The sequence below is a fragment of the Aspergillus nomiae genome, assembly GCF_001204775.2.
Source record: "Aspergillus nomiae NRRL 13137 chromosome Unknown contig00075, whole genome shotgun sequence".
Classification (NCBI taxonomy): Eukaryota; Fungi; Ascomycota; class Eurotiomycetes; order Eurotiales; family Aspergillaceae; genus Aspergillus; species Aspergillus nomiae.
This window is the reverse complement of record NW_015378130.1, coordinates 69,442-92,657: the sequence shown is the minus strand read 5'-3', so window position 1 is coordinate 92,657 and position 23,216 is coordinate 69,442. Positions and strand designations below refer to the sequence as shown.

The following is a 23,216-nucleotide window of genomic DNA, read 5'->3' as shown; positions in this document are numbered from 1 at the left end:
GTGGAAGTGTGTTCCTCGGCTCCTATTGGACCGCATTTTATCTGGGTTGGCTAAAGTGAAGCTAAGACAACTTGGACTGTCGTTTCAGCGCCGCCATCAGCGTCGGCTACAGATTCGGTACAGGTTGGTATACACACGTCGGAGGTCAGCACCTGGGGGTTAGTGGGTCTCAGGAGTAGTGTCGAATATGGGCAACAAACCACAAGAATTCGTCTTCGTCAATGGCCCTACGTTGGCTAGCGGTTCCAACGCACATTCGCGAAAGATTAGGTCAGCTCTAATGAAACGAGGTATCTCCGAAAAGCAAACAAACTATCGCCGTGAGGAAGCTGCCAGGAGGGAAAGGTTGATTGACCAGAGAAAGGGGCAGGGAGATCATCAGCATGCATTCAAGCAGCTTTGCCTCTGTCGTAGAAAATCCCAGGGCTCTGGTTCCGACCAAACTCAAACGATCCACAGTAGTCCAACGTTCCTCGTCACTAGCGATGGAGCTACAGTTTGTGGGACCTGCAGTAGGCCGCTGTCCCTCGACAATTTGAGGACCAATGGCAACCAAAAGACTAAAGAGACTCCCTCGGCCTTGTCAGCTGTGAGTGGAAGGATGGACCCATTCTCCCCACTAGATGCGAGCTGGGGACCGCAAGTTGACAGCCTAGTGCATTTCGGTTAGTGGCTTGGAAGTCTTTATTACTCTGTGCTATTGCACTGGCCACCTGCGATTATTCCTGCTGACTGACCTACACGTAGCTTTGACCTCCATCTGGCCGGCATTTCGGCAATCGAACTATGCCGGGAGTTGTTATCAGGCTTGGATCCAGCAATCGTCTCAAAATAAGCTCTTAATTTATAGCACCTTGTGGTCCGCGTCCTATCACAGAGATGTATTACGGATTAGCTACGGTGCCCCTGATCCGGCGTTAGAGACCAAAGAGCAACTGTACTACAAGGGCCTTGTCTTGAGCACGCTGCACAGCCATGTGGCAGAGTACACAGATGAGACATGGCGTGACAGCGTTATCATGTCTGTTCTATACCTTGCTGTTAATGATCTCGTTAAAGGAAAGGTAGCGCGAGACGCGAGTCCGTTTACGCCTCCTTTTGTGAACTTACAGTCTCTATCTTTTTACGGTAGCAGAGAATACCATGATATGCACTGGACATTCATCCAGACCCTCCTAAAACGCCTTGGAGGGATCCACTCCATCAGGCTATTTGGACTAGGCTGGCTGCTGTCAATGTAGGTTTACTGTTTACCTCGGCTCGTTCCAAACTATGTTCCTTACAAATAGCTGATCTTGAATCTTGCAGCGCAGACCTAATGTTCTCCGCCCACTCCTTGACCAAGCCTCAATATCCCTTGATAGACGTACAGGGAAATATGTACAACCTGCCTTCACCGTTACACGCCTTTCGCATCTCACCAGAACGGGCGTCTCTTCCTGGATCGGGATTCCAAGAGCTTTTATCGCTTGCGCCACCCGTGAGAGAAAAGATCGCGTATGTATTCGTTCACTTAGGTGAATATTCGAATATAATTCAATTATTTTCCAATCACGACCTGGCGACTTCGACCCTCGATCTCATTGCAGACGTTCGGAATCAAGTGCATCACGATTTGTTTAGCCTACCGAACGAGCATGACTCGCCCGATTGCGTTATCGAACAACCGAATGGTCCTGGTGATAACTCTCTGTCTCTCGAGCTATATCATGCTTGCAGGCTCTCTGCCCTACTATACGCGCTCCATGTCACATTTCCCGTTCCGAAGTCTTCTGCACCCCGAGCCATGATTGTCCCGCAGCTCACCGAGAAACTTCATCATGTTAGCCAGAATATGTCTAGTACGCTGCTTCTATGGTGTGCCACGGTGGCTGCTATTGCGGCAGAGGGGATGATTCAACGCCAAACCCTAGTCCAACTGACCGACAAAGTCCGTTTAGACTTGCAGATATATCAGCTGACTCACGCTGTTGAAGTACTCCATTCCTTTGCCTGGGTGGATGTCGCCTGCTTGGACGGACTCTGTAGGCTTTGGGACGAAATCGTCCAGCTTGGATGAAGAGCTCTCCTGCAATTATCACTACGATCGCTGTATCCGCATAAACCAACAGTTCCTCGCTATGGCATTGTCAGAGACGTGGTATTCCTTCGTCACAAACAAGCGCTCCCGTGAGACGACATGGTTATACCATCTAACCAGCCTACTCAGGTAATAATCCCGGGTATAAGCATTGGGGAAAAAATGCCACACGGAGACGGACGAAGATCTAAACAGATTTATTTCATTGTTGGGGGGGGGGGGGGATAAGCCATCATTACAGGCCCTGGTCAGCTCTGTACTCGGAGAGGATACTGTACACTTTGTCGCTACTATCCACACCATCCACATACTTAATTTGGTGGACGAGGGTGGTGCGAAAAGTTGCGCTGGTTGCATCTTCGTCGCATACTTTAAGGGCCGAATGCAGAATCTGAGATTATTACATATATCATGCACATGTCATGCAAATGGGCGTTTCTGTGATATTACTCTATGAAGCTCTCATGCGAGCTCAGCCCTCCGCTGCTGTTTCTACTGGTCCAAGTTGGGCTTTCAGTCGACCTTATGCCAGCAAACACCTTTTAGCATAAATACCAATTATGACTACTTAAATATTCATCTACTCTGCAAGGCTGTCAGGTATTTTCTGGGTTGGTTTGGTTTAATCATACCCTATGCTTTTGTTTAGTTTTGGTGAGGCAGGGAGAAGCTGCATATGCATCCACCTCCATTATGCCAAGTTCCTCTCGATAGCAATGAAAGAATTCCGCGTCATGTAAGGTAGTTGAAGAGTTACTGTGGCCCTTGCCATGCAGCTCTGCGCATCCAATCCGCCAAAGTACTGCCCTTAACGCCAAGGTCTTCATACGATCTATCCTCACTCCGATCCATTGTTCCATAACAGATCTTGTCATCTGGAGCCACAGAAATCCATTCCATCATCTGTCTTATATCTTCTTCATATCCTTTTCCAGCAGTCGCCGCCACAGTGGCGCCCCATTCATCTAGTGTTATTGGATCGAAGATAGCTTCCTGTGAAGTGACCTCTTTAAACACTCTTGCGAAGTCAGCAAATGAAAGTTTCGGGCCAACAACGGGATACGTTTTTGATGCTGTTTTCTCGGGTCCTAGGCAGAATATCTCTGTAATTGTATTAGCCATGGTTGTTGTCCTTCGTGAGCGATGAGACTGTCCCACCTGCAGCATATACACCGATATCGTAACTCGGATCAACCCAATCAGCAAGTTTGTTCCCGTCTATTGGGGCGCAAAATCGAACTATGCCATCGTCTATAGTAATTTGTCCGTTAGCTTCATTTCTATCTTGTGTAAAGGAAGACTCTTGCTTTGAGGCTGACCTTGACGCTGGCAATACTGTGACCATTGCATGTTTGTATAGAACAGACCTAATAAAATAAGCATCTACATGACATATTTGTATATTCACGAACTTACCAGGATGTAAAGCCGTCACGGCGGGCAGCTCATCCCAGGCCCACTGCTCAATCTTATGTTTGTTGTCGAAATGGAAGACCTTAGTGAAGCGGCCATTGCTCGCGTTCGTTATATTGGGCAAACTGCTCATTACGAAGTGCTGCACATTGCAAGCCTTATACATTCATGACACACCTTAGCTTCGCGTTCTTCTGTCTACCATTCATCGTGCTAGGATTTTGGCATAGATATACGGGTATTTAACCTACCTTCGCCGCATCGATAATATTCCTCCCAGCGACCAGTTCATGATCCATATCCTGCTCGGTTTCGATCTTCTTCCCGGGGATTCGGTTATTCGTCTGAGCAAACACCCCATAGGCATTTTTGAACGCTTCGATGAGAGATTCTTTGTCGTAAACATCAGCAGCGACCAGCTCGAGCCTACCACTGTCTTTGTGCTTCGCCTGTAGCCTCTGTGCCGCCGGGGAAGAAACGTCGCGAGTGATGGCACGAACATGGAAACATGGCTCGGTCTTTGCGAGAAGTGCACGTACAACACCACCCCCTTGGTTCCCTGTTGCGCCGAGGACAGCGATATACTTGGTTTCTTGGTCGGTCATGTTGGTTTGTTTTACGTGGGGCTGTGTGCAAGATGGTTTTGCTGTGAAGATGCGTAATACAATGGCGAATACGGTCTTTCAAATGGCGAGTCTGCAAAAGTGTACAGCTGCTATAGATGGTCTGGACTTACGAAGGTCTCTGCGGGGCTATGCACTTTTATATAGCCCCATGTACTAGATTCTGGGGTAATGCATGGTTTAGGTTGTCCCCTTTGCCGTATTTCCGTCGATACGCCCCACCAAATCGGGGGAGATTCTTTTCCCGGCTATGAAACTCTTCGATCACTAGCTAAGCGTCTAGCCCACTCAATACAATGTTATACTGAGCTATCTGCATTATAAAGATTCCAGTTAGGTACTTGTACGTTGTTTCAGGTTTAACTTTCTGCAAAACAAAGATAGTGTGAGCACAGCGGATTATCAGATCTGGGTTCTTCGCAATTACGGAAATGTGGACGATGACAAAAGTACAGGACTTGTGAAGTAATACATCTTCTCGTTGTTTCCCCATATTAAACCCGTTGTAGTTTAGTTATAATACTTAATTCTGGAAAGGTATGGCACAAAATGTTTTAAGAAAAGCGTATTGTTTGCGGGAGCATCCCAGATTATCATCGATCAGATATAATTCTTGTACCTTACCAGGCAAATAGACTCTGGGAGTTTGAGTATCTTTACCTTGGCTTCCCTTGGCTTTCGGCTCGACTGTTGGATGAATAGGATCACCCAAAAAGCAATCCATGAATTATACATAATCTCTATCTCTCGATTTGCTGCTTATGTGAGGGTCAGCCTCGGGTTCTTCGGAATGGAGTGATCGACGTGACTAGTAATCTCAATAGCGATAAGCCTAGGGTAATGGCGTGACTGGTCTGCTGACATTCTTGCGGACGACGCCATACCTCGTAGTTCAAGGTGTTATTGAACGCGACTACTCTTTGGTTTGGCAATGCAATTGGGCACTATATTCGTTCTGCTGGCCTATTTCAATATGCACATTTCTTGTCTGTATCCCAAAACAAATAACCGTCTGCTAATTTTCCTGTGGACGTCCTCGGCATAGTTGTATAAGCATTCATTCGATTACCTGAAAGAATGTCGACATCAATTCTCAAGCAGATGTGGTAAAATAGGGCTGGGGGCGCCTGAACCTTGAAGTTGACCACATTGTCGTTCATTCCACTGGCTATAGAACGCCACCATAATCAAGATTTTATCGAGTCTGGTAAGCATTATCATATAGACTGTCTATATAGGCCAATTCAGAAGAGGATGCAGATGTGCATGAGCGGGGTGCACGGGGTATCAGTTAGTCTTGTCCTTGGTAATGCAACTTCTTAGCCCCTTGCGGGGTAGAATCTTGCGGTCTGTGTCAACCTGAAATGAGAAAAAGAGAAGGGATGGGCCAGAGCCGAAGCAAGTGTAGTATCAATTAACCAAGTTTAAATGAAGCGTAAGATTAATCCCTCAGGTGCGACGGGATGTGGATGTAAGACCTCTGCTAGGGATCAGTGTCCCGTGCCTGCATCGTGACGCTTCAAGCCCTAGGTGATGATACAACCTCGAGGTTTTCTGGAACCAGCTATCCGTATCTCACATACCTTATCGTCGCATGTTGTCCCCAGAAATTACTCTGTAGTGAATAGGTGCCTTAACAGATTCTCGTCTCTCGAGAAACCTTGGATTGAGATGAATCTGTTCGACCAGCCGGGATATCACTGCAAGGGGAAAGTTCATAAGCCTTGAATTGACGGAGTGGGCCCCGAAAATGCTGTCGATCCGGACGACCCGCCGAGGCAAGCATCCAGTCACAGCCCAGCCTGGCTTCTTTTCCATCCGTATTGGGCCAATGCCACAGGGAACATGCTTTGGGAGTATTGTTGATCCACTCAGCTCTCTTGACCTGGACTGCAAGTGACCTGCACACACCACACATGGCTGAACAAACTGCATCACCATGATATTCAGGATTGGCCATGTTTACAGCCGCTGGCCTCGGCTGAAAGTGATCTCTCTACTAGTAGTACGGAAGAGTATTATTACTCATAGGGTATCAGAGCATGGTGGGTCTCGGAGTTGACTAATGAGAATTGATTACTTGCTGCTACGATTGGTGCTCTCCACCGATGCGATAAAAGAATTTATGTTCTCCGCATCCATGATGGCCTTTTTCTTTCCCTTCCTTCGCCAACGGTTGCTCCCGGGTAGTGCTCTACGGCTTCTTGTATAGTCGAGATTACACCATGCAGTTCACCACCTCGCGAGGGTCTGTATGGGGCCACAAATGGCGGTCTTCGCCGTTGTTCATTGTCAGTGCCATGGCAATGGCGCTGTTCACTGGTACCGATCGCTTTGGTCGCGCGTTGACAGAACTAAGATCTTGCTAACAAACCAATTCCACCAGATGTCTTCCTGTATACCTTCATTGTACCGATCCTCCCTTACATCCTAGAAAACCGTCTCGGTCTCGATGTGTCCCTGACCCAGCGCATGAGCTTTGCACTGCTAGCATTGAGTGCGGTCGCATCACTCGTCTGTAGCCCTTTCATCGGCCACTATGCGGATAAGATGTCTTCGAAGAAGATCTTGCTACTCGGCTCATTGGCCGCGGCATTATTCTCTACAGTTATTTTGGCTATGGCGACTTCAAGTATGTGCGGTTCCTGTGGTGCAAACATTCAAGCGCTCGTTTCGTCTGGTTGCAAAGTTATGTCTGACGGTTGCAATAATAGCTTTCACCTTGTTCTTCGGTCGTTTCATACAAGCCATTGCGAGTGCGTTCATCTGGACAGTGGGATACGCGACGATCGCGGACAATGTTAAACAGGAACATCTGGGCAAGACTTACGGGATGATCTCCCTTGTCGTGGCTGTGGGAACCTCCGGAGGACCCATGGCGGCTGGCATCCTGTTCGAAATGGGCGGATACTGGCTGGCATGGTCCAGTGCCTTTGCCATAATCGTGGTGGATATTGTGCTCCGCGCGTTGATGATCGAGCGACCGAGGTCCCAACCAGGTGAGTGTCTGCGCGCGATTCGACCGAGTAGATATCCGGTCTCTAACCTGGAACACCAACAGGTACGCCGCGCGGCGACGATGAGGATCCCGAGAATGATCCCCTTCTCCCGGACAATATCAGCCTTGTTGAGGAAAAAAAGGGGTGGCACTTTTACACATATCTCTTCCGACACCGGCAATTCGTCTGCGGTGCTATGAGTTATCTTGTCTTCGCTATCTTAATCTCCAGCTTTGATACCACCATCCCTCTTCATGTTCGGGACGCATTCGACTGGGGTAGTATGGAGTCAGGGTTACTGTTCGCCGCTCTTCAAGGTCCCGGAATCATCATGAGCCCGCTCTGTGGCTGGTTGAAGGATCGCTATGGCACACGGTACCCAACCGCCGCAGCTTCGCCATCCTGACGCCCATAATGTGGGTGCTGGGCATGCCCGGCGACGACCGATTCCCTGGCGTGAACGGTGGCAACACCGGACAAATCGTCTACGCCGTCTGCGTGACTGCAGTGGGCACTTTCTCGTGTTTACTCAATGGTGCAGGAACTATTGAAGCTACAGGTAATGCTGCGTCGAATCCGATTGGACCTTTTTCGTGTTCGCTAACTCTATGCCTCCCTTGCATCAGTCACGGTCGACGAAATTGAAGCCAGACATCCTGGCATCTTTGGCCCGAATGGCGGGTACTCGCGAGCGCTATCTGTTTCGAGCATGAGCTGGACTGCGGGAGCATTCATCGGCCCTATCTTGTCCGGATATCTCACCGAACAAATCGGCTACTATGAAATGAATTACGTAATCGGTTCGTTATTATTGTCCCCCTTTATACCTTGCTGGGTTGAGACTAACATCTGCACAGCGGTTCTGTGCGCCCTGTCCACCGTGAACGCTCTTTGGAACCTCAAGTCCAAGACCCGGGCTAGTAGCTAAGGTCAACCTGACGATCGTAAATAATTGATGAAAAAGTACCATAGCATCTGAACGAAATACACAGGTGCGCTAATAGACGCATATAATGATGCGATAGAAACTGATGAGAAGACGATTTCTGGGGGGAAAAAAAGTGACTTCTTAACGACTGTTTGGGTTTCTCAGGGCTTCGGAATTATAATGACGATGGTGATGATCTATGAGCAAGCGGTTCACTGAAACATTGTCTCTTTATTTTCCTGTCTGTTTTTTCTCGGTCTTTTTGGCGGTTATGATTTTCTTCCTGAGATAGGTGTTCTCCAGCTCCGCCGGTATTATATAGGCAAGCTTTTTTTTTTTTGAAATCACAAAATCCAGGGAGGTGATGCTATCCTTCGGCGCTCAGATTACGTCCTCTTCATCTCGATGGTCTAAGTATCTTAAATTGTACTTCCGGAACTTATTCTATTGCAGATAGTTGTAGCACGAGGTACTTTCTGATCCTAAGTTGGCCAGGTCCTGGCTGCACGACTGTCGTGCCTAGAATGCGAGGCGATATCTGACCAAGCTCAGCTCGGGTATTTATACTCGTATATCAGGCACAAGCTCCAACTACCTCGGGACTCAGTGCGACTGCCTTAGAGTGAGTGGGTCTGGGTCAGTTGGAGGTCTACCGTCTTGGTCATATACTAACGGCTCGAACTAGCTCAGACTTTAACTATACTTATAACTGTTCTGATCCGGTCCAATCCTTTATTAAGTGAAGCTAGAATCTTGAATTGCGTATGTGAAATTACAATTTACTGTACTCTGTATATCAAAGGGATTCGACTTCAACCAAAGCCGCCTGTGGTAGATCGTCATATAGAAAGGGTCTAGGAGCCCCAGCAAGTTTCTATTTTAAGGGACGTATTAGGGGAAAATAGCTGTCAGGGACTAGGAAAAAATAACGTAACATGGCAGAGTGTTCTCTGGAGCTACGTAACACCCCTATCCCTCCGAAGATCATCGCTCTCAGTCCAGTCTCTTGGCACAATACCCACTACCTCTTGCAAACAACGGTGATAAGACGTAGATATACGCACACAAGGAAGGGTAATGTGTTTTTGACGGAAAGCTACAGGATAATAACATGCATCTTTCCTTGTGTTTAACATATTGTCGACTTTGGTGACATAAATCCTCAATCTCTCAATCGGAAGTAATGTGGAAACCTTTGGGGGCCAAAAAGCGACAGGATTAAGCTAGACGCTCAAGGAGACAAGAAGTATGTGGATCAAAATCCCAGCCCACTTCAAGCTCAGCCTCGGGGACTTTTTTTCACTTTGACAACGTTCTTCAGGTCCTTCATGGCCAGTTTGACCCGTTAACCGGGTGCGAGGTGGTTGACGCAGGAGAGTAGAGGTCCAACACGCCCAAGTCGGTTTTCCTAGCTACTTTTTCTCCTTCCTGTCAAAAACGGGGAGCTCTGAGTTAATGGCGGAAGATATTAACAAAGATGCAGCGCAACCCTGGACAGCCCTTCCCTCGTCATGGCGACCTCAACCGAGGTTCTCCAGTCTATCTCGGAGTGTATCTGAGAGGGAGGTTAAAGACGGAGGGACCAGTAGTTTGATAACTGCCGTATCAACAACCTCTCTTACCTTACCGGGTGCACCGCGTCGCGATTATCAGGAGGGCGAAGAATGGATCAAGGGCGCATTGCTTTGTACCTGGGGAGCAGGCATAGTCCTTGCCCTAAACTTCGTTATGGCGATTGTGGCAACGGGGATCAGCTACTCTAAACCGTCAAACAAGAGACGATTCCAGTCAATCGCGTTATACGATGGGAACTGTTCGGTTTCAAGTCACTGGGCGACGGGATTGCATTTGCTCATCAACCTTCTCAGCACCCTGCTCCTGGCGGCCAGCAACTATGTCATGCAGTGCTTAGGCGCCCCGTCGCGTTCGGACGTCGATCAGGCCCACAAGCAACGCAAATGGCTCGATATTGGCACCTTTAGCGTGCGAAATTTCGCTGTGATGGACACGAGGAGAAAGATACTGTGGACGCTTCTGCTGCTAAGCTCAACCCCCATCCACATGATGTGAGCAGAAAGACCCCTGCATGAGGGCGTGGCATCAATAACTAATCGCTTAGATATAACTCGGTGGTTTTCTCCTCCATCTCCATGCTTGAATACGCTACGGTTTTGGTCCCCGAGGACTTGACGTCCAGTGAGCCATTGGTTGAAGGAAAGGATGACACAAACAGCTTCATCCGTCAGGTGGGCACCAGTCCCGTTGATCTTCAAGCTGAGATCTCCAACGGCACCTTTCAAACCATGAGCGTCAAGGAATGTATAAACAGGTATAACGTGGAATTCAATACTCAACTTGGAACCCTCATCTTCACTACCGACCGGCACCACTTTCATAACACAGGCAGTCTTCACGGCGTGATCGGTTACTCAGTATCCTTAGATATAACGATATACGATGAACTGGGAGTCACGGATGCGCAAGCGATAAACGATAGTAGCGTGACGGTGCATGGTCTGCATTGGACGTACCTTCCTTGGAACTTCACCGTACCGGATACGCTTCCTGGGAAACGCACCTTCTTCACCCTCCATGATATGGACTATCTATGTGACAATGATGAATACAAAAATGATATCTTAGAGCACGACCTGGACACGCTTCACGTTTATCTGGCCACCTACAACCCTGACCGGCAGGCGCTGAGTACATATCTGAAGACCCCTACACACTGGGCGAATAGCTCTTGGGCAGCAAACCTCACGTTTGAGCTGGGTCAGGACCCAGTCTATCCACCCTCTGTGTCTAACGACAGTGTAGATCGTGCCACACGGGTTTCGCTTTCCCGCTGCATGACCAAAGACAAGGACCAACGTTGCCAATTATTTTTTAGCCCACCTATCGCCATAGCGGTAATTGTATCTAACGTGATCAAGGTAGTCTGCATGTATCTCACAGCCCGGACGGGTAGGAAGAATATTCTCTTGACTGTCGGCGACGCCCTCGCCTCGTTTTTGACGACACCAGACCCAACTACTGAAGGAAAATGTCTCCTGTCGCGGGCAGACGTATCTCGTGGTCAAGAATCATGGACCGCAGTGACGATCTGGTCAAGTCCTAATCGGTTCAAGGGATACTATCTAGAGCGGTCTAAGGGCAGTACGGCAGACATTCCCTTGGTAGAGACTTCTTCCGAAGCAGATTCTTCTGCGGATTACCCCAAGAGGCTCCCAGAGAGGAAGCGATGGTATCAAGCTGCCAGTGTCAAGCGCTGGACAGCTACTCTCAGTTTGTGAGTCTCTGGCTTCCAGCCATCTCAGCTTGTTCTCTAATCATATCTGAACCTAGTTTTACTTGCTGCTTAGCAACCTCTGTTTTCCTCCTCTGGCTCGCTCTAGGCACTGCTAATGGTTCCATCCCAGAAGCATAGGCCCTCGGATTTGGAAAGGCCACCGGCCAGACCATGATCCAGAGCACTAGCATCTCGTCCACCATAATCTCACTAGTGCTGCTGAGCAACACGCCACAGATTGTGCTCTCCATCCTCTATTTCCTCTGCAACGGCCTCATGACCTGCATGCGGATCGCCGCCGAGTACGACGATTACGCCACCCAGCGCAAACCTTTACGGGTCTCCTGGCCCCGAGGCGAGCAGCGCTCAACATACTACCTCAGTTTGCCCTATCGCTACAGCGCCCCTCTCATTTTCTTCTCCGCCGTAATGCACTGGCTCCTGTCCCAGAGCATCTTCTTCGTCCACATCCAAGTATACGACGTACACGACCAACTATCTCCAACGTCCTTTCGCGGCTGCGGCTATTCGCCCATCGCAATTTTCATTGTCCTCCTCGTCTCTTCTGTTGCTCTATTAGCTCTTCTTGGGGTGAGTTCCCGACGGCTCAAATCCCGCATGCCACTAGCGACGCATTGCAGCGCCGCTATCAGCGCCTCCTGTCATCCCCCGCCGGGTGATCGCGATGCCGCTCTGAAGCCGGTGATGTAGGGAGAGGTACCGCGAGGCATGTCCGATGAGCTGGACAGAGGTTGTTTAGCGGCGTACCATGGAGCTGGTCCAGAATCATTGGAGACCAGATACCACTGCACTTTCACGTCGCAGGAGGTCGAGACCCCGAATCCATCTCGTCTGTATCTTTGAGTCATCTGGTGAGGCAATGTATACTTTTCCTTGGGAGAAGGATTATTGTTATGAGTATCTATGTAATTTTAGGCTGTATACCAGATTCCCAATAAAGTTTTTGTCCAGTGGCTATGTATCTTGACGCGTAGTGGAAACGGAATTAGGTACCTATGGCGGCAATCGACCAAGGTTGAATACTAACTACGAGCTCTATAATTGGGTTGGATGAGAAGGATGAGAGGAAATAATCCCTGCCAAAAATATATGTGTTGGCGGATCCAAACTTTTATAGAGTTACAGCAGGGACAATTTATATATCTGACTTCCCGTTACCACAAGAAATTAAGTCCACATACCAACGACAGAAATATCGTATTCCAGAGAGAATTACACTACCCTCAGTGATAAAGCCTGTCTGAATTATGTATAATCAATAAAAATAATCAACTCAGCCTCATGTTGAGGTCTCAAAACGTCTCAATTAAATGGAAGGAAAAAGCTTTGCAGGCTTGAGTTTGTTTGAACATATACCATGGATTAGATGGCTCTATCATCCAATGGGGCGGTAGCTCAGTGGTAGAGTGGAAGATTGCAATGACCTAATTGGTTAGCCAAATATTGCAACCTATCTTTAGGTCGCCGGTTCGAACCCGGCCCGTCCCTCATTTCTTTTTGTTTTTCTTTTTCTTGAGCTCTCTCTCTCTGAAGTTTTTTTCTTGGCTGCACACGGCTGAGAAAACAAATACCAACCGCCAATTAATTAATCTCTCTCTCCTTTTCAAGTGCAGACATAGATGTATATGTGGTCTTTTCCATTGTCCTGTCCACCTTTTTTCACCGAGAAAATTCATAATACTCCTCTAACCAATCTCAAATCAACGAAGCCATACATACATACACACACAAATTACAGCATCCACCTTTAGTTTTCTCGGAATATTCTGGTTAACGCACATACAATTTTCTTCCTCTTATTCTTCAAAATGATAAAGTCATACAGATCGGTATAGCATAGCCCTAACTAAACACCCAGTCACATGGACCCTCACGTAACTCCACGTAAGACACGTAGCCTCGCCCCCAAATATCAGCCAAACTTCCACCTCATTCTTTTCCCTCACTATCAAGCTGAAAGTTGGAAATCACAATGAACACAGATTACAGCGCAGAGGATCTCAATGCCATCGTGGAGCTGGCTAGCGCAGTGCAGCGGCACTTGGTCGACGTACCAGACCAATATAAACTTATTCTGCACGAGTGAGTCGACTCTCGCAACTGCAGGTCAATGCTATGTAATCCAGTTGCAGACAGCTGACAGGTCAACAGTGCCAGGCGGCTCCCGAGTAAGCCGCTAAAGGATGACGATGAGAACTCTGATAATCCTGGACTGGAGCAGGAGAAAACCCCACATGATATCTCCAAAAACGGTCAAGATTTACTGCACGAGCTAAACGCATACCTGGGGCATTTATATGCCACCAACGCTCTGTCACAGCACGGAAAAGAAGGATGCGTCGATTGTAAGACTGCGATAGGCGAAACTGTCCTCTTCCTTGCCGCGAAGCAGGGACTGAAAGAAATTGTCCGGTTCCTCCTGCAGCAGGGGGTCTCTATTGATCCGAAAGACAGGGCGGGCCGGACTCCCCTGCATCATGCAGTGGTAAAGGACCAGAAAGAAGTAGTCCGGATGCTTCTCGCAGCCGGCGGTGATATAGAAACAACGGACCTGGCGGACCATATCTTATTGATGTTCGCAGCGCCGCGCAGAGACAACAGGAAGAACAGATCGGGCCACACACCGCTGATAGCCGCAATCGAAGCTGGGAATGAGGCGATGGTCAAGCTTCTCCTGGATGCGGGCGCGGACCCGAACCACACTACTGATGATTACGCCCCATTGACGTCGGCGATTAGAGCTCATAGTATGTCCATTTTCACGATATTGCTCGACAAGGTCTCCGATCTAGACCATGCGGATGGAAGGGGCGAAACCCCGCTCATGCACGCTGCCAAATGGCACGATGGGATGGCGAAGCTCCTCCTGGAGCGAGGGGCAAGATGGGACGTTGAGAATAGAAACGGTGAAACTGCGATGTCCATCGCTTCGCAACATGCAAATGAGCCGCTGCTCAGATTGCTCCTGGACAAGATTCCTGGACAAGAGTATGTGAATGCAAAAGGCCATGGCTTGCTCCACTTTGCTGCAGAGAGCAATCTAGAAGGTGGAGATGAATCAATGGTTCGCTTCCTCCTGGCGAGGGAGGGATTAACTCACGACCGGAAAGTCGCGGATGCTCAAAGCGGGCTGCAAGGCGCCGCATGGAGGGGGTATACTACCATATTGGACATACTGCTTGGGATATTTGGCGTGGATGTTGACGGCAAGGAGGAGGGCGGCTACACGGCACTCTGGCTGGCTGTTCGATGGGGCAGAGAGGCCGCTGTCGAGCTCCTTCTCGATAAATATAGGGCCAACACCGAGGTTAGTAATGGTGAGATAAAATGGACAGCATTGCACGGAGCTGTCTATCATGAGGAACCGGACATGGCGCGGATGCTCCTGACGAGGGGTGCCAATCCCAACAGCAGGGACCGCCACGGTCGAACTCCGCTATCCTGGGCGACAAATATCAGATGGCAAGTCTGCCGTGATGGTATTGCTCCAACAATAGTGCCGTTGCTTCTTGAAGCAGATGGAGTGGATATCGACAGCCGAGACACGTTGGGCCGGACGCCCCTGTTCTGGGCTCTCCTATCCGCCATCTATTTGGTGGGCGCCCCCGAGATGGTGGACATGTACGAGGCTAGCATCCAGCTCCTACTTGAGCATGCGCCCGGGTTGACAACCGCGATGAATCTGGGAGGACGCCCATATTCTACGCGGCAATGGTGAAGCGTGCGGTGCTGGTCCAAATGTTCCTCGAGAAGGGCACGGAGCCAGACTGCAAGGATGCTGACGGTAGGACACCGCTTTCCTATGCAGTGGAACCATTCAATGTTGGTTGGCTCGCGGAGTACAAAGGTGAATCTGAGGATGAATGGGAGCCAGAATGGTCTGGCGACCAGCTGAGCAGGGTGGTTACAACTCTTCTTGAGCAAGGTGCAGACCCAGGTTATCAATTTTCACAGGGTCTAACACCACTCTCACGCGCAGAAAAGAAGCTTGAGGAGGGGCATGAAGTTTTGGTTCTGCTTAGGAATGCCTCCGCTCGAGGGTCGAGCTTGTGATACTGAAACCACTTCTAGATAGATTATTACATTGTATGTACTAATATTCCTCCCACACCCTAACTCAATAGCCGAGCTATATTTACTCAAAAATGGAGCTGATAAAGATGTGGGGTATTTTAGCGTCATGAATCATGATATACATCAGCGTCTGTTTACCGACTCAGGAAGCTTATGGCATACGCCCCAACTCAATTGCCAACCACGTTCTAGAGGTTTTGACCTGTTGCCCTACTTTTTGCCTTTACGATGAGCATATCTCCGCGGATGAAAGGAGAGTAGCCCTGACAAGAGAACCGAGATATGCGCTCTGACCGAAAAATTGAATCTTGATGCATGCAAAACAAATAAAATAAACGTAAAGAGATATTCAAGGCCCCTGCACCGTGTGATCAACTCGAGAATTTCAGTGCGAGTGTTTGGTGGCCTACAGTTCGCTTTCAATAAAATATCCCGAGTCAGGATTGCTTCCTTGAATGATGATCCCCAACACCCTCTTACCAGTTGGAAGCTGCTCACGGTAATTGAAAGTCCAAACCCAGTTTCCCTGGAGTAAATAGAAGCTGTCGATGAATTCGGGAAAAGGATGTTGTGCCCCAGCCATCCCTTTTATGCCTGGAATGCGGAAGGGGCCGTGCTCTCTGCGCTCCGCAAACCTCTGGCATTACAATTGTGCGAAGCAGACACCGAAAGCCAATTGTTGAGAAAGGACCAAAATATTTAGTCACCAACTTCATGTAATAGTTTGTAGATATCTGGTGATTGGCTTTGTTGTTGTTGGTACATTCCGAAGGAAGGGAGGCGTTCTGTGGCTTGCGTTGTTTTGAATTCTCAACGGAAAACGAAAACAAGGGAATAAACACCAAGAGAACCGCAGCAGTGAGATGGCAGCTGCGGCAATCCGCCTATGAAACCTGTGCCTGTCATGCCACAAGACATGCATACATCATAACAGCAATGGAAAGGATATCTTAGACGAAAATTGACCGAAGACAGCCAGCATTGACTCAGGAGGTATGCCGGGCGATATGCAATAATGCACAATCCTCGCAGCAAGGGATGTGCATATTTTTGAACTCGGATTGGCCTATCCGAATGCAGGAAGAGCGACCATTGAGCCTACATTCTCGGGACAGCGCGCTGCATTATAAAGATGGCGCGCTTCACGAGCCGTTCGAGAGATTTTTTCTGAGCATCAACACGACACGACACGACACGACACGACACGGGCTTTGCCACATATCGCCAACATGGTTACGAGGTCACTCAAGTTTTGGGCGTCCAGCCTTCTCTACGCGACAGTTCTCAGGGAATGTCACGCTCAACAATCTGATGCTGCCATTGGATCTGAGCTTGGTGGGAAGCTGTCAAGTGGTGCGAGCATTTACTTCCCTGGAAATGATGCGTTCAATAATGCTACTGCGCGCTGGTCGCAATATGGCAAGCCGAACATCAGCGTGGTGGTGGAGGTTGCGAACAAGTATGATGTTTCTGAGACGGTGGGTTTCTCTCAGGCATCGTGGGCGTCACCATATGCTGATGAAAACTAGGTGAAATATGCCACCGAACACGATGTACCATTCATTGCCATCGGTGGTGCCCATGGAAACATTGACAGCCTGGAAAATGTTCACCAGGGAATTGAGATTTGGCTGCACAAGCTGAACACGGTTGACATCTCGGAGAAAGGCGACACTGCCACCTTTGGGGGTGGTATCCTCTCGCACCAGGTTATTGAGGCCTTGTGGGCAGCCGGCAAACAGACCGGTGAGTACTGACATGAATAATTGCCTCCTGGTGGGCATCCGCTGATCATCTTCAAAGTGACCGGTGTCTGTGACTGCACTGGATTCCTCGGACCGGCTCTCGGTGGAGGCCATGGGTACCTGCAAGGTCGCCATGGCCTGATTGCCGATAACTTTGTTTCCTTAGAAGTCGTGACTGCTGATGGAAAGATTCGGACCGTGTCGCGAGACGGGCCCGAGTCTGACCTGTTCTGGGCGATGAAGGGCGCTGGCCACAACTTTGGCATTGTGACCTCTGTCACCCAGAAGATCTACGACGTCCCGAACAATGGCGTCTGGTCCTTTGTCAAGCATACTTACACCCAAGACAAGTTGGAGCTTCTCTTCCAGTACCTTAACATCCTCGGCGATAGTGGCAGACAGCGCGTTGATGTGATGTACTGGGCTACCATTTCCCGCGACGCGGAGCTGGATCCTGTCAATGTAAGTCACTCGACCCCTGTCGCAGATGCTCATGAGACTAATCGTGGATTGCTAGCCCATCATCGACATCTTCGTCCTGCAGGAGGGCGTCGAAACCTTGGACCCAACGGTATCGGTGTCTCTACTCAACTTTGCCCCTGTGAAGACCGTCACACATTCCGGCCCCTACGCGAACATTACCAAGTGGACAGAATTCGACATGAGTTCACGCACCTGTGAGAAGGGTGCCGAAGGCCCCCAAATTGTCCGTTTCCCTATCAACCTGAAGAGCTACAACTTGGAGGCGCTGCGCGCCGCATTCAATGCCTTCGCTGAGGAGACCGTGGCCAACCCTGACTTCGAACATTCTACCATCATGCTCGAGGGGTACTCCAACCAAGGCGTCCAGGCCATTGATGAAGCCTCCACCGCTTACCCTCACCGTGATGACACCATTCTTGTCTCCTCTGTCATTATCTTCGAGAATGCGACGGCCCGGCCTGCAGCTGATGCCTTCGGTGACCGCGTGCGCGATATCTTCCACGAGGGAAGCGGCGAGGCTGAGAAGCACGTGTATGTGAACTACGCATCTGGCGACGAGCCGCTGGAGACCATCTATGGATATGAGCCATGGAGACAGAGCAAGCTGTCCGCGTTGAAGAGGAAGTACGATCCTGAGAACCGGTTCGGATTTTATGCCCCCATCCCTGCCGCGGACTGGTAGATATTGTATAGTTTTGATATTTTGCATCTTGCACGGTGTTTCTGGCCTCGTGTTTTTAGGATCTTCGTTTTACATAAGTAATGTATAGTCTAATTTTTAATTTGGACGTTAATACCGAGGAACCTTTTTTACTTTATTAATATATCATCACATGGTCTGTCAGGCTGAAATCAGCTCTGTATATGCACAAGGGATTCCTAGCACATTCCCATGAACGCAAATACCAAGTAGATAATGATGCCACGGTTGTGAAGCCGGCTGGCACTAGTTAGGAGCCTCTTGGGAAGGATGTATGTATTCTTTGCCTGCAATTCTATGGTTAAACCTTCTAATAAGGAACTTGTGACTGGAGATTATAAGAGGAGCAACGAAGTGGATGTCATGTCATCGACAAAGAGCGCGCGAGAAAAGATATGCACAGGAATTTTGACAAATAAATCCTATATGAGTCAAAAGAGAGAATGAATCCTCTCGCTCCTCAGCACTGTCTGCACCGTCTCCCTTCCCTCAACTCTTCGCGCTAACTGCGTAAATTTGGCATACACCTGCATGTCAATCTCTGCTGTGACTCCCCAGCGATAAGCAAAATACAAAAACGCATCAGCAGCAGTAAAGTCCTCCCCAACGGCATACTCCCCGGTTAACCTCTCCTCAATCAACGGAAAACAATTCCGCAAAATCTCCAATCCTCTCCTCTTAATCATCTCCAAGTCCTTCTCCTCCGTCGAAACAGTCCACCGCCCCGGCCGGAAGACATGGCTAATACCTCCCGCATGCACTGTCCCAGCTACATAATTCATCCATTCATGAACCCGGGCCGTCTCGATCGGGGTTCGGCCCAGGAGGTGTGCTTCCGGTGTCAGGCTAGAGATAATCGTTGAGACGGCCGGGACTTCCGTGATGACCTCGTTGTCGAGGGCGATTACAGGGACGCGGCTTTTAGGGTTGATTTTGCGGAAGCTCTCGGGGAAGCTGAGATCGGTTCCTTCCATTTCGATTCGGATGGCTTCAAAAGTGGTCTTTGTTTCATGGAGGAGGATGTGTGGGATGATGGAGCAGGCGTCCGGGGAGTAGAAGAATTTGATACTGGGCATTTTGGGCTGGTGCGCTGGGTGCTTTACTTGAGTATACTATGACTTGGAGTTGGTTGGGGTTGGGGTTGAAGCTGAGAGGTGTTGAGCGGGGTTCTTATCTTAAATATCTGGTGTTGGACTATTGATTATCTGTCAGAGTCATCCAAAGTGACTCATCGTGGAGATCTACTAGTTTTTCCGCTATCACCATTTCCACCATTCAAGTGCCATACATAGCGTTGTCGTGCTTGCATGCTTTAGATACCTATTATCATGGGGAGAGATCATAAATCTTTAACCGTGCCACCACTGAAAACCTGACCGGATCGAGTCTGCCTTGCAAGCGCGTGAGCCTTTTGCAGCTTGCGTACCAAAGAACTGCTCCACCTCGATCTGTTTCGGCGGGAAAAAGCTCGGAAATCCCCCGTCCAACGCAAGTCCACGCTCTTCAATCTCTTTTCTCAGCTGTTTTGCCAACCAGAGGCCTCTGTAGTAGTATCAGAGCTAACCTCCGCACCGGCATATGTTCCCTCATGGAACCCTAGGATGACATGCGGGAATCTTCTAGGAAATCATGCGCTAAAATCACGAGACTCTTCTTTCCTTACGCCCTTGCCATGATTGTTGTGGACAACGACTGCTGATAGCGGGTGGATTGGGAGATGGCGTGAAATGATTGCCCCGAGCTGGGGGTTCAGCCCTCGAATGTTCCTACATAGAATCCAAATCCGCCGCCACAGGCCCAGGAAACGTAGCCGCCGGTTTTCGATTGACCCGTTGGTGTGAAAAGCCGGTGAGCGGCCAGAGACTGTTGTAATGTTCCTGCAATGACTCCACCGCCCACGCGTGCTCTGGCCCTATCTGGGGAGACGATGATGGAATCTGTAGCTCGCATGTCAATAACGATCCCACCAGCGACTAGTGAGCGACCGAAGAAATCGTGTCCCCCAGAGCGGATGGCGAGACGTATACGTTCGGCGGAGCATACTTGCACAATTTGCGAGATTTCTTCCTCTGTCCGGGGGCGGACGATGGCCAAGGGCTGATCCCTGAGGGCGCGATTATAGGACACACGGTAGTATTTGAAGGGTTGTGGTGAACCTCGATAGTTCTTGAATAACTGGTGATTGGTGCTGGATCATATTTAGAACGGAATGAGTGAAGAAGGTTTATATGCTTATGCTAAGTCCTGGCCTGTCTCTTATATTTACTAGATACGGACGGCAAAGGAATATCCATCTTTCTAACCTGTATCTGTAAAACACTGCCTAGGTGTTTGGTGTCTTCCACTTAGAACGCCGGCTATTGCGTTTGTATCCCACGGCGACGTGACTTACGAGGCGGATCATCCTGGCTGGTGCCAGTGAGAGCTGGGCCATGCTGTGGAGTAGTTGTACGTTGAAGATTTCAACCATCATTACTCTGGATCCAATAGTTGGTACTGTGTTTTTCTTTTGGTCGATCCAGTTTCCATCAGGGCCCACTTGACCTTCCATATTTGTACAGAATGCGAGAAAGTGGGTCTTTGATATTGAACCAAGCTGTGAGCGATCGGAATTTGCCGCCATTTTGTAATAGGTAGATATCGCTACATGGGTGAATTCTACTATAATCTTCGCGTGTTGTTGTGCTTTACGTGCTTTCTGACCTTCTTGTGCATGCTTACACACGGTGACGAGAGCACGAAAAGTCTAAACAATACTCAGATATGGTTGAATGTCCAATATGCCAAAAGACTGTTCTTCTGGCAAAAATCAACCACCACCTCGATTCTGGATGCAAAGCGTTCCATGAACCGGTGTCATTCTCTAACCAGCTATCTCTTGTACCAAATCCAGATCCCTCTAAACCCTCATTCACTGATGCTGTTGATCATAAAAAACAATTTGATAATACCCAACCTACCATACCGACTGCCAGGCCACGGATGAAAGAGAGCACGAAGAGAAAATCCGGCCAGCATAAGAGCTGCGAGGAAGGGAAAGAGGATCACAAGACCGAACATACAAGCAAATCACTCAAGTCCGACAATGCACCGTTGGCGGAGCGTGTTCGCCCTAGAAGCTTCGACGATATTGTCGGCCAGACTCACCTTGTAGGGTCTAATGGAAATATCCGCCAACGTGTTCAAGAGGACAACGTTCCAAACATGATACTCTGGGGGAGCTCGGGAACTGGCAAGACCACCATCGCCCGCATTATTGGGTCTGTCTCGAGGAGAAGATTCTATGAGATCGGCAGCACAATCACGACAATGACAGAGTACAGAAGTATCATTGCAAGGGCCTCGAAGGATGTGGACACAGAGCGAAAACCGTCTATTGTGTTTTGCGATGAGATACACCGTATTACCACGCCGCAGCAAGACATACTCCTCAATGCCATCCGGGACGGTCGCATTACTCTGATCGGAGCTACCACAGAGAATCCATCTTTGACAATTCGGCATGGACTGGTTTACAAATGTATAGTTTATACGCTCACCAAGCCGAAAGACGCGGACGTACAGAATATGCTTCACCGAGTAGTTGAAGAACGGGGCTTACACTCCCACCTCCTGGATGATGGATTTTTTGGATATCTGTCAAGCTTCGCTGATGGGGATTGTCGATTATCACTGAATCTCCTGGAGATGGCGCACGACTTGTCTAAACGAGACGGAATGACAGGGGAAAGGTTGAGAAATTCACTCACAATGCATCTTAACTACGATCGCTCGGGTGACCAACATTACGACACTATCTCGGCCTTCCACAAGTCAATCCGAGGCAGTCATGCAGATGCTGCACTGTATTACCTTGCGAGAATGCTCAAGTCCGGTGAAAATCCACTATTCATCGCGCGTCGTCTTATTGTAGCAACATCGGAGGACATTGGGCTTGCTAACAATGTCTTGCAGACATACGCAACTTCCGTATACTCCGTGCTTGAGAAGCTGGACATACTAGATGCACAGGCCCCGCTGGCGCAGTTGGTTATTATGCTGTGCTTATCGAAGAAGAGCACTCGTTCATATAGAGGCTTGAATAATGCTTTTGCTTGTCTGAAGGAGCCTGGGGCTGCTGATGCGTCCATTCCATATCACCTTCTTCCTATTAGTTCGGAAGCCAAAGCGATTGTTGAAGAAGGTATTGCACATCAATCAGGGTATAAGAGAAGGAAAGTGAACTTCCTACCTGAATGTCTGGAGGGTCGGAAGTTCTTGGAAGATACTGATTTCTTGTTCAAGAGAGACCCTGACCTCACCTATTGATAACTCGTTGGCACATACTTATACTGCTTCGCACTTCCTTAATTAGTAATAAATATTCACTACTCCGAGTAAAGGAGACCTTCGGCTATGAGCTGTTCTCACCAATAGTAAATTCAGATCTGCTGCTTACTAGAGGTTCGGCATACTGTATAGCTATGGACACAAACGAATACATATCATGGAGGGTAGCCGCAGCGACTTATCTCCTTCTAAACCCTGGAGAAAAACGTAAACTTGTACCCTTTATTTCTTGTAAAAGTACAACAAATAAAAAGTCGAGCCTATCTGGAGCCTGTGGCGCAGATGTGGTGACCCACTTGAACTTCCTATTTGGTACAGAACGCGAGGACTTGATGAAGCCCTGAGGAAGCTAGGGGAAGATTAATAATGCTTATTGAGATCTTCAAAAAGAGATTCTTCCGCCCCCTGCTGGATTTAGCAATCCATCGAATATAGAGGTTCTTATTCCAATTGGTGAGAGATACTAACTCATTGAAAAAATCACCGTATACCTACTAATTCGGCAGGCCTGTCCCCAACACATAGAGCA

At 48.8% G+C, this 23,216-nt stretch overlaps 10 protein-coding genes across 10 annotated transcripts; 7 read left to right on the top strand and 3 right to left on the bottom strand.

The window, feature by feature from the left end:
- Nucleotides 1–187: 187 nt before the first annotated feature.
- On the top strand, nt 188–2,059 carry ANOM_003646 (uncharacterized protein; the record flags this gene model as incomplete). Its single annotated transcript, XM_015548903.1, has 3 exons — nt 188–665; nt 748–1,237; nt 1,309–2,059. 3 exons carry the CDS (start codon nt 188–190, stop codon nt 2,057–2,059), a joined length of 1,719 nt encoding a protein of 572 aa, XP_015408556.1.
- Nucleotides 2,060–2,833: 774 nt separating this feature from the next.
- ANOM_003645 (NmrA/HSCARG family protein) lies at nt 2,834–4,098 on the bottom strand (the record flags this gene model as incomplete). The annotated part of the gene is made up of 5 exons (XM_015548902.1): nt 2,834–3,183; nt 3,239–3,331; nt 3,400–3,447; nt 3,497–3,650; nt 3,745–4,098. The coding sequence occupies 5 exons, from the start codon at nt 4,096–4,098 to the stop codon at nt 2,834–2,836; spliced, it is 999 nt and encodes a 332-aa protein (XP_015408567.1).
- A 2,243-nt stretch (nt 4,099–6,341) lies between these two features.
- On the top strand, nt 6,342–7,521 carry ANOM_003644 (MFS multidrug transporter; the record flags this gene model as incomplete). Its single annotated transcript, XM_015548901.1, has 4 exons — nt 6,342–6,438; nt 6,503–6,748; nt 6,831–7,115; nt 7,178–7,521. 4 exons carry the CDS (start codon nt 6,342–6,344, stop codon nt 7,519–7,521), a joined length of 972 nt encoding a protein of 323 aa, XP_015408555.1.
- Nucleotides 7,522–7,544: 23 nt separating this feature from the next.
- Nucleotides 7,545–8,043, top strand: ANOM_003643 (MFS multidrug transporter; the record flags this gene model as incomplete). The annotated part of the gene is made up of 3 exons (XM_015548900.1): nt 7,545–7,674; nt 7,742–7,915; nt 7,973–8,043. 3 exons carry the CDS (start codon nt 7,545–7,547, stop codon nt 8,041–8,043), a joined length of 375 nt encoding a protein of 124 aa, XP_015408566.1.
- Nucleotides 8,044–9,498: 1,455 nt separating this feature from the next.
- ANOM_003642 (uncharacterized protein) lies at nt 9,499–12,046 on the top strand (the record flags this gene model as incomplete). The annotated part of the gene is made up of 4 exons (XM_015548899.1): nt 9,499–10,109; nt 10,163–11,335; nt 11,392–11,416; nt 11,474–12,046. The coding sequence occupies 4 exons, from the start codon at nt 9,499–9,501 to the stop codon at nt 12,044–12,046; spliced, it is 2,382 nt and encodes a 793-aa protein (XP_015408554.1).
- A 1,282-nt stretch (nt 12,047–13,328) lies between these two features.
- Nucleotides 13,329–15,409, top strand: ANOM_003641 (ankyrin repeat domain-containing protein; the record flags this gene model as incomplete). The annotated part of the gene is made up of 3 exons (XM_015548898.1): nt 13,329–13,438; nt 13,508–14,977; nt 15,046–15,409. 3 exons carry the CDS (start codon nt 13,329–13,331, stop codon nt 15,407–15,409), a joined length of 1,944 nt encoding a protein of 647 aa, XP_015408553.1.
- Nucleotides 15,410–16,659: 1,250 nt separating this feature from the next.
- Nucleotides 16,660–18,467, top strand: ANOM_003640 (FAD-binding oxidoreductase; the record flags this gene model as incomplete). Its single annotated transcript, XM_015548897.1, has 4 exons — nt 16,660–16,908; nt 16,960–17,176; nt 17,234–17,637; nt 17,693–18,467. 4 exons carry the CDS (start codon nt 16,660–16,662, stop codon nt 18,338–18,340), a joined length of 1,518 nt encoding a protein of 505 aa, XP_015408552.1. The 3' UTR covers nt 18,341–18,467.
- Nucleotides 18,468–18,789: 322 nt separating this feature from the next.
- On the bottom strand, nt 18,790–19,434 carry ANOM_003639 (glutathione S-transferase family protein; the record flags this gene model as incomplete). Its single annotated transcript, XM_015548896.1, has 1 exon — nt 18,790–19,434. One exon carries the CDS (start codon nt 19,432–19,434, stop codon nt 18,790–18,792), a length of 645 nt encoding a protein of 214 aa, XP_015408548.1.
- A 673-nt stretch (nt 19,435–20,107) lies between these two features.
- On the bottom strand, nt 20,108–20,792 carry ANOM_003638 (FAD-binding oxidoreductase; the record flags this gene model as incomplete). Its single annotated transcript, XM_015548895.1, has 2 exons — nt 20,108–20,533; nt 20,751–20,792. The coding sequence occupies 2 exons, from the start codon at nt 20,790–20,792 to the stop codon at nt 20,108–20,110; spliced, it is 468 nt and encodes a 155-aa protein (XP_015408549.1).
- Nucleotides 20,793–21,340: 548 nt separating this feature from the next.
- ANOM_003637 (werner helicase interacting protein) lies at nt 21,341–22,666 on the top strand (the record flags this gene model as incomplete). Its single annotated transcript, XM_015548894.1, has 1 exon — nt 21,341–22,666. The coding sequence occupies one exon, from the start codon at nt 21,341–21,343 to the stop codon at nt 22,664–22,666; it is 1,326 nt and encodes a 441-aa protein (XP_015408546.1).
- Nucleotides 22,667–23,216: the final 550 nt, after the last annotated feature.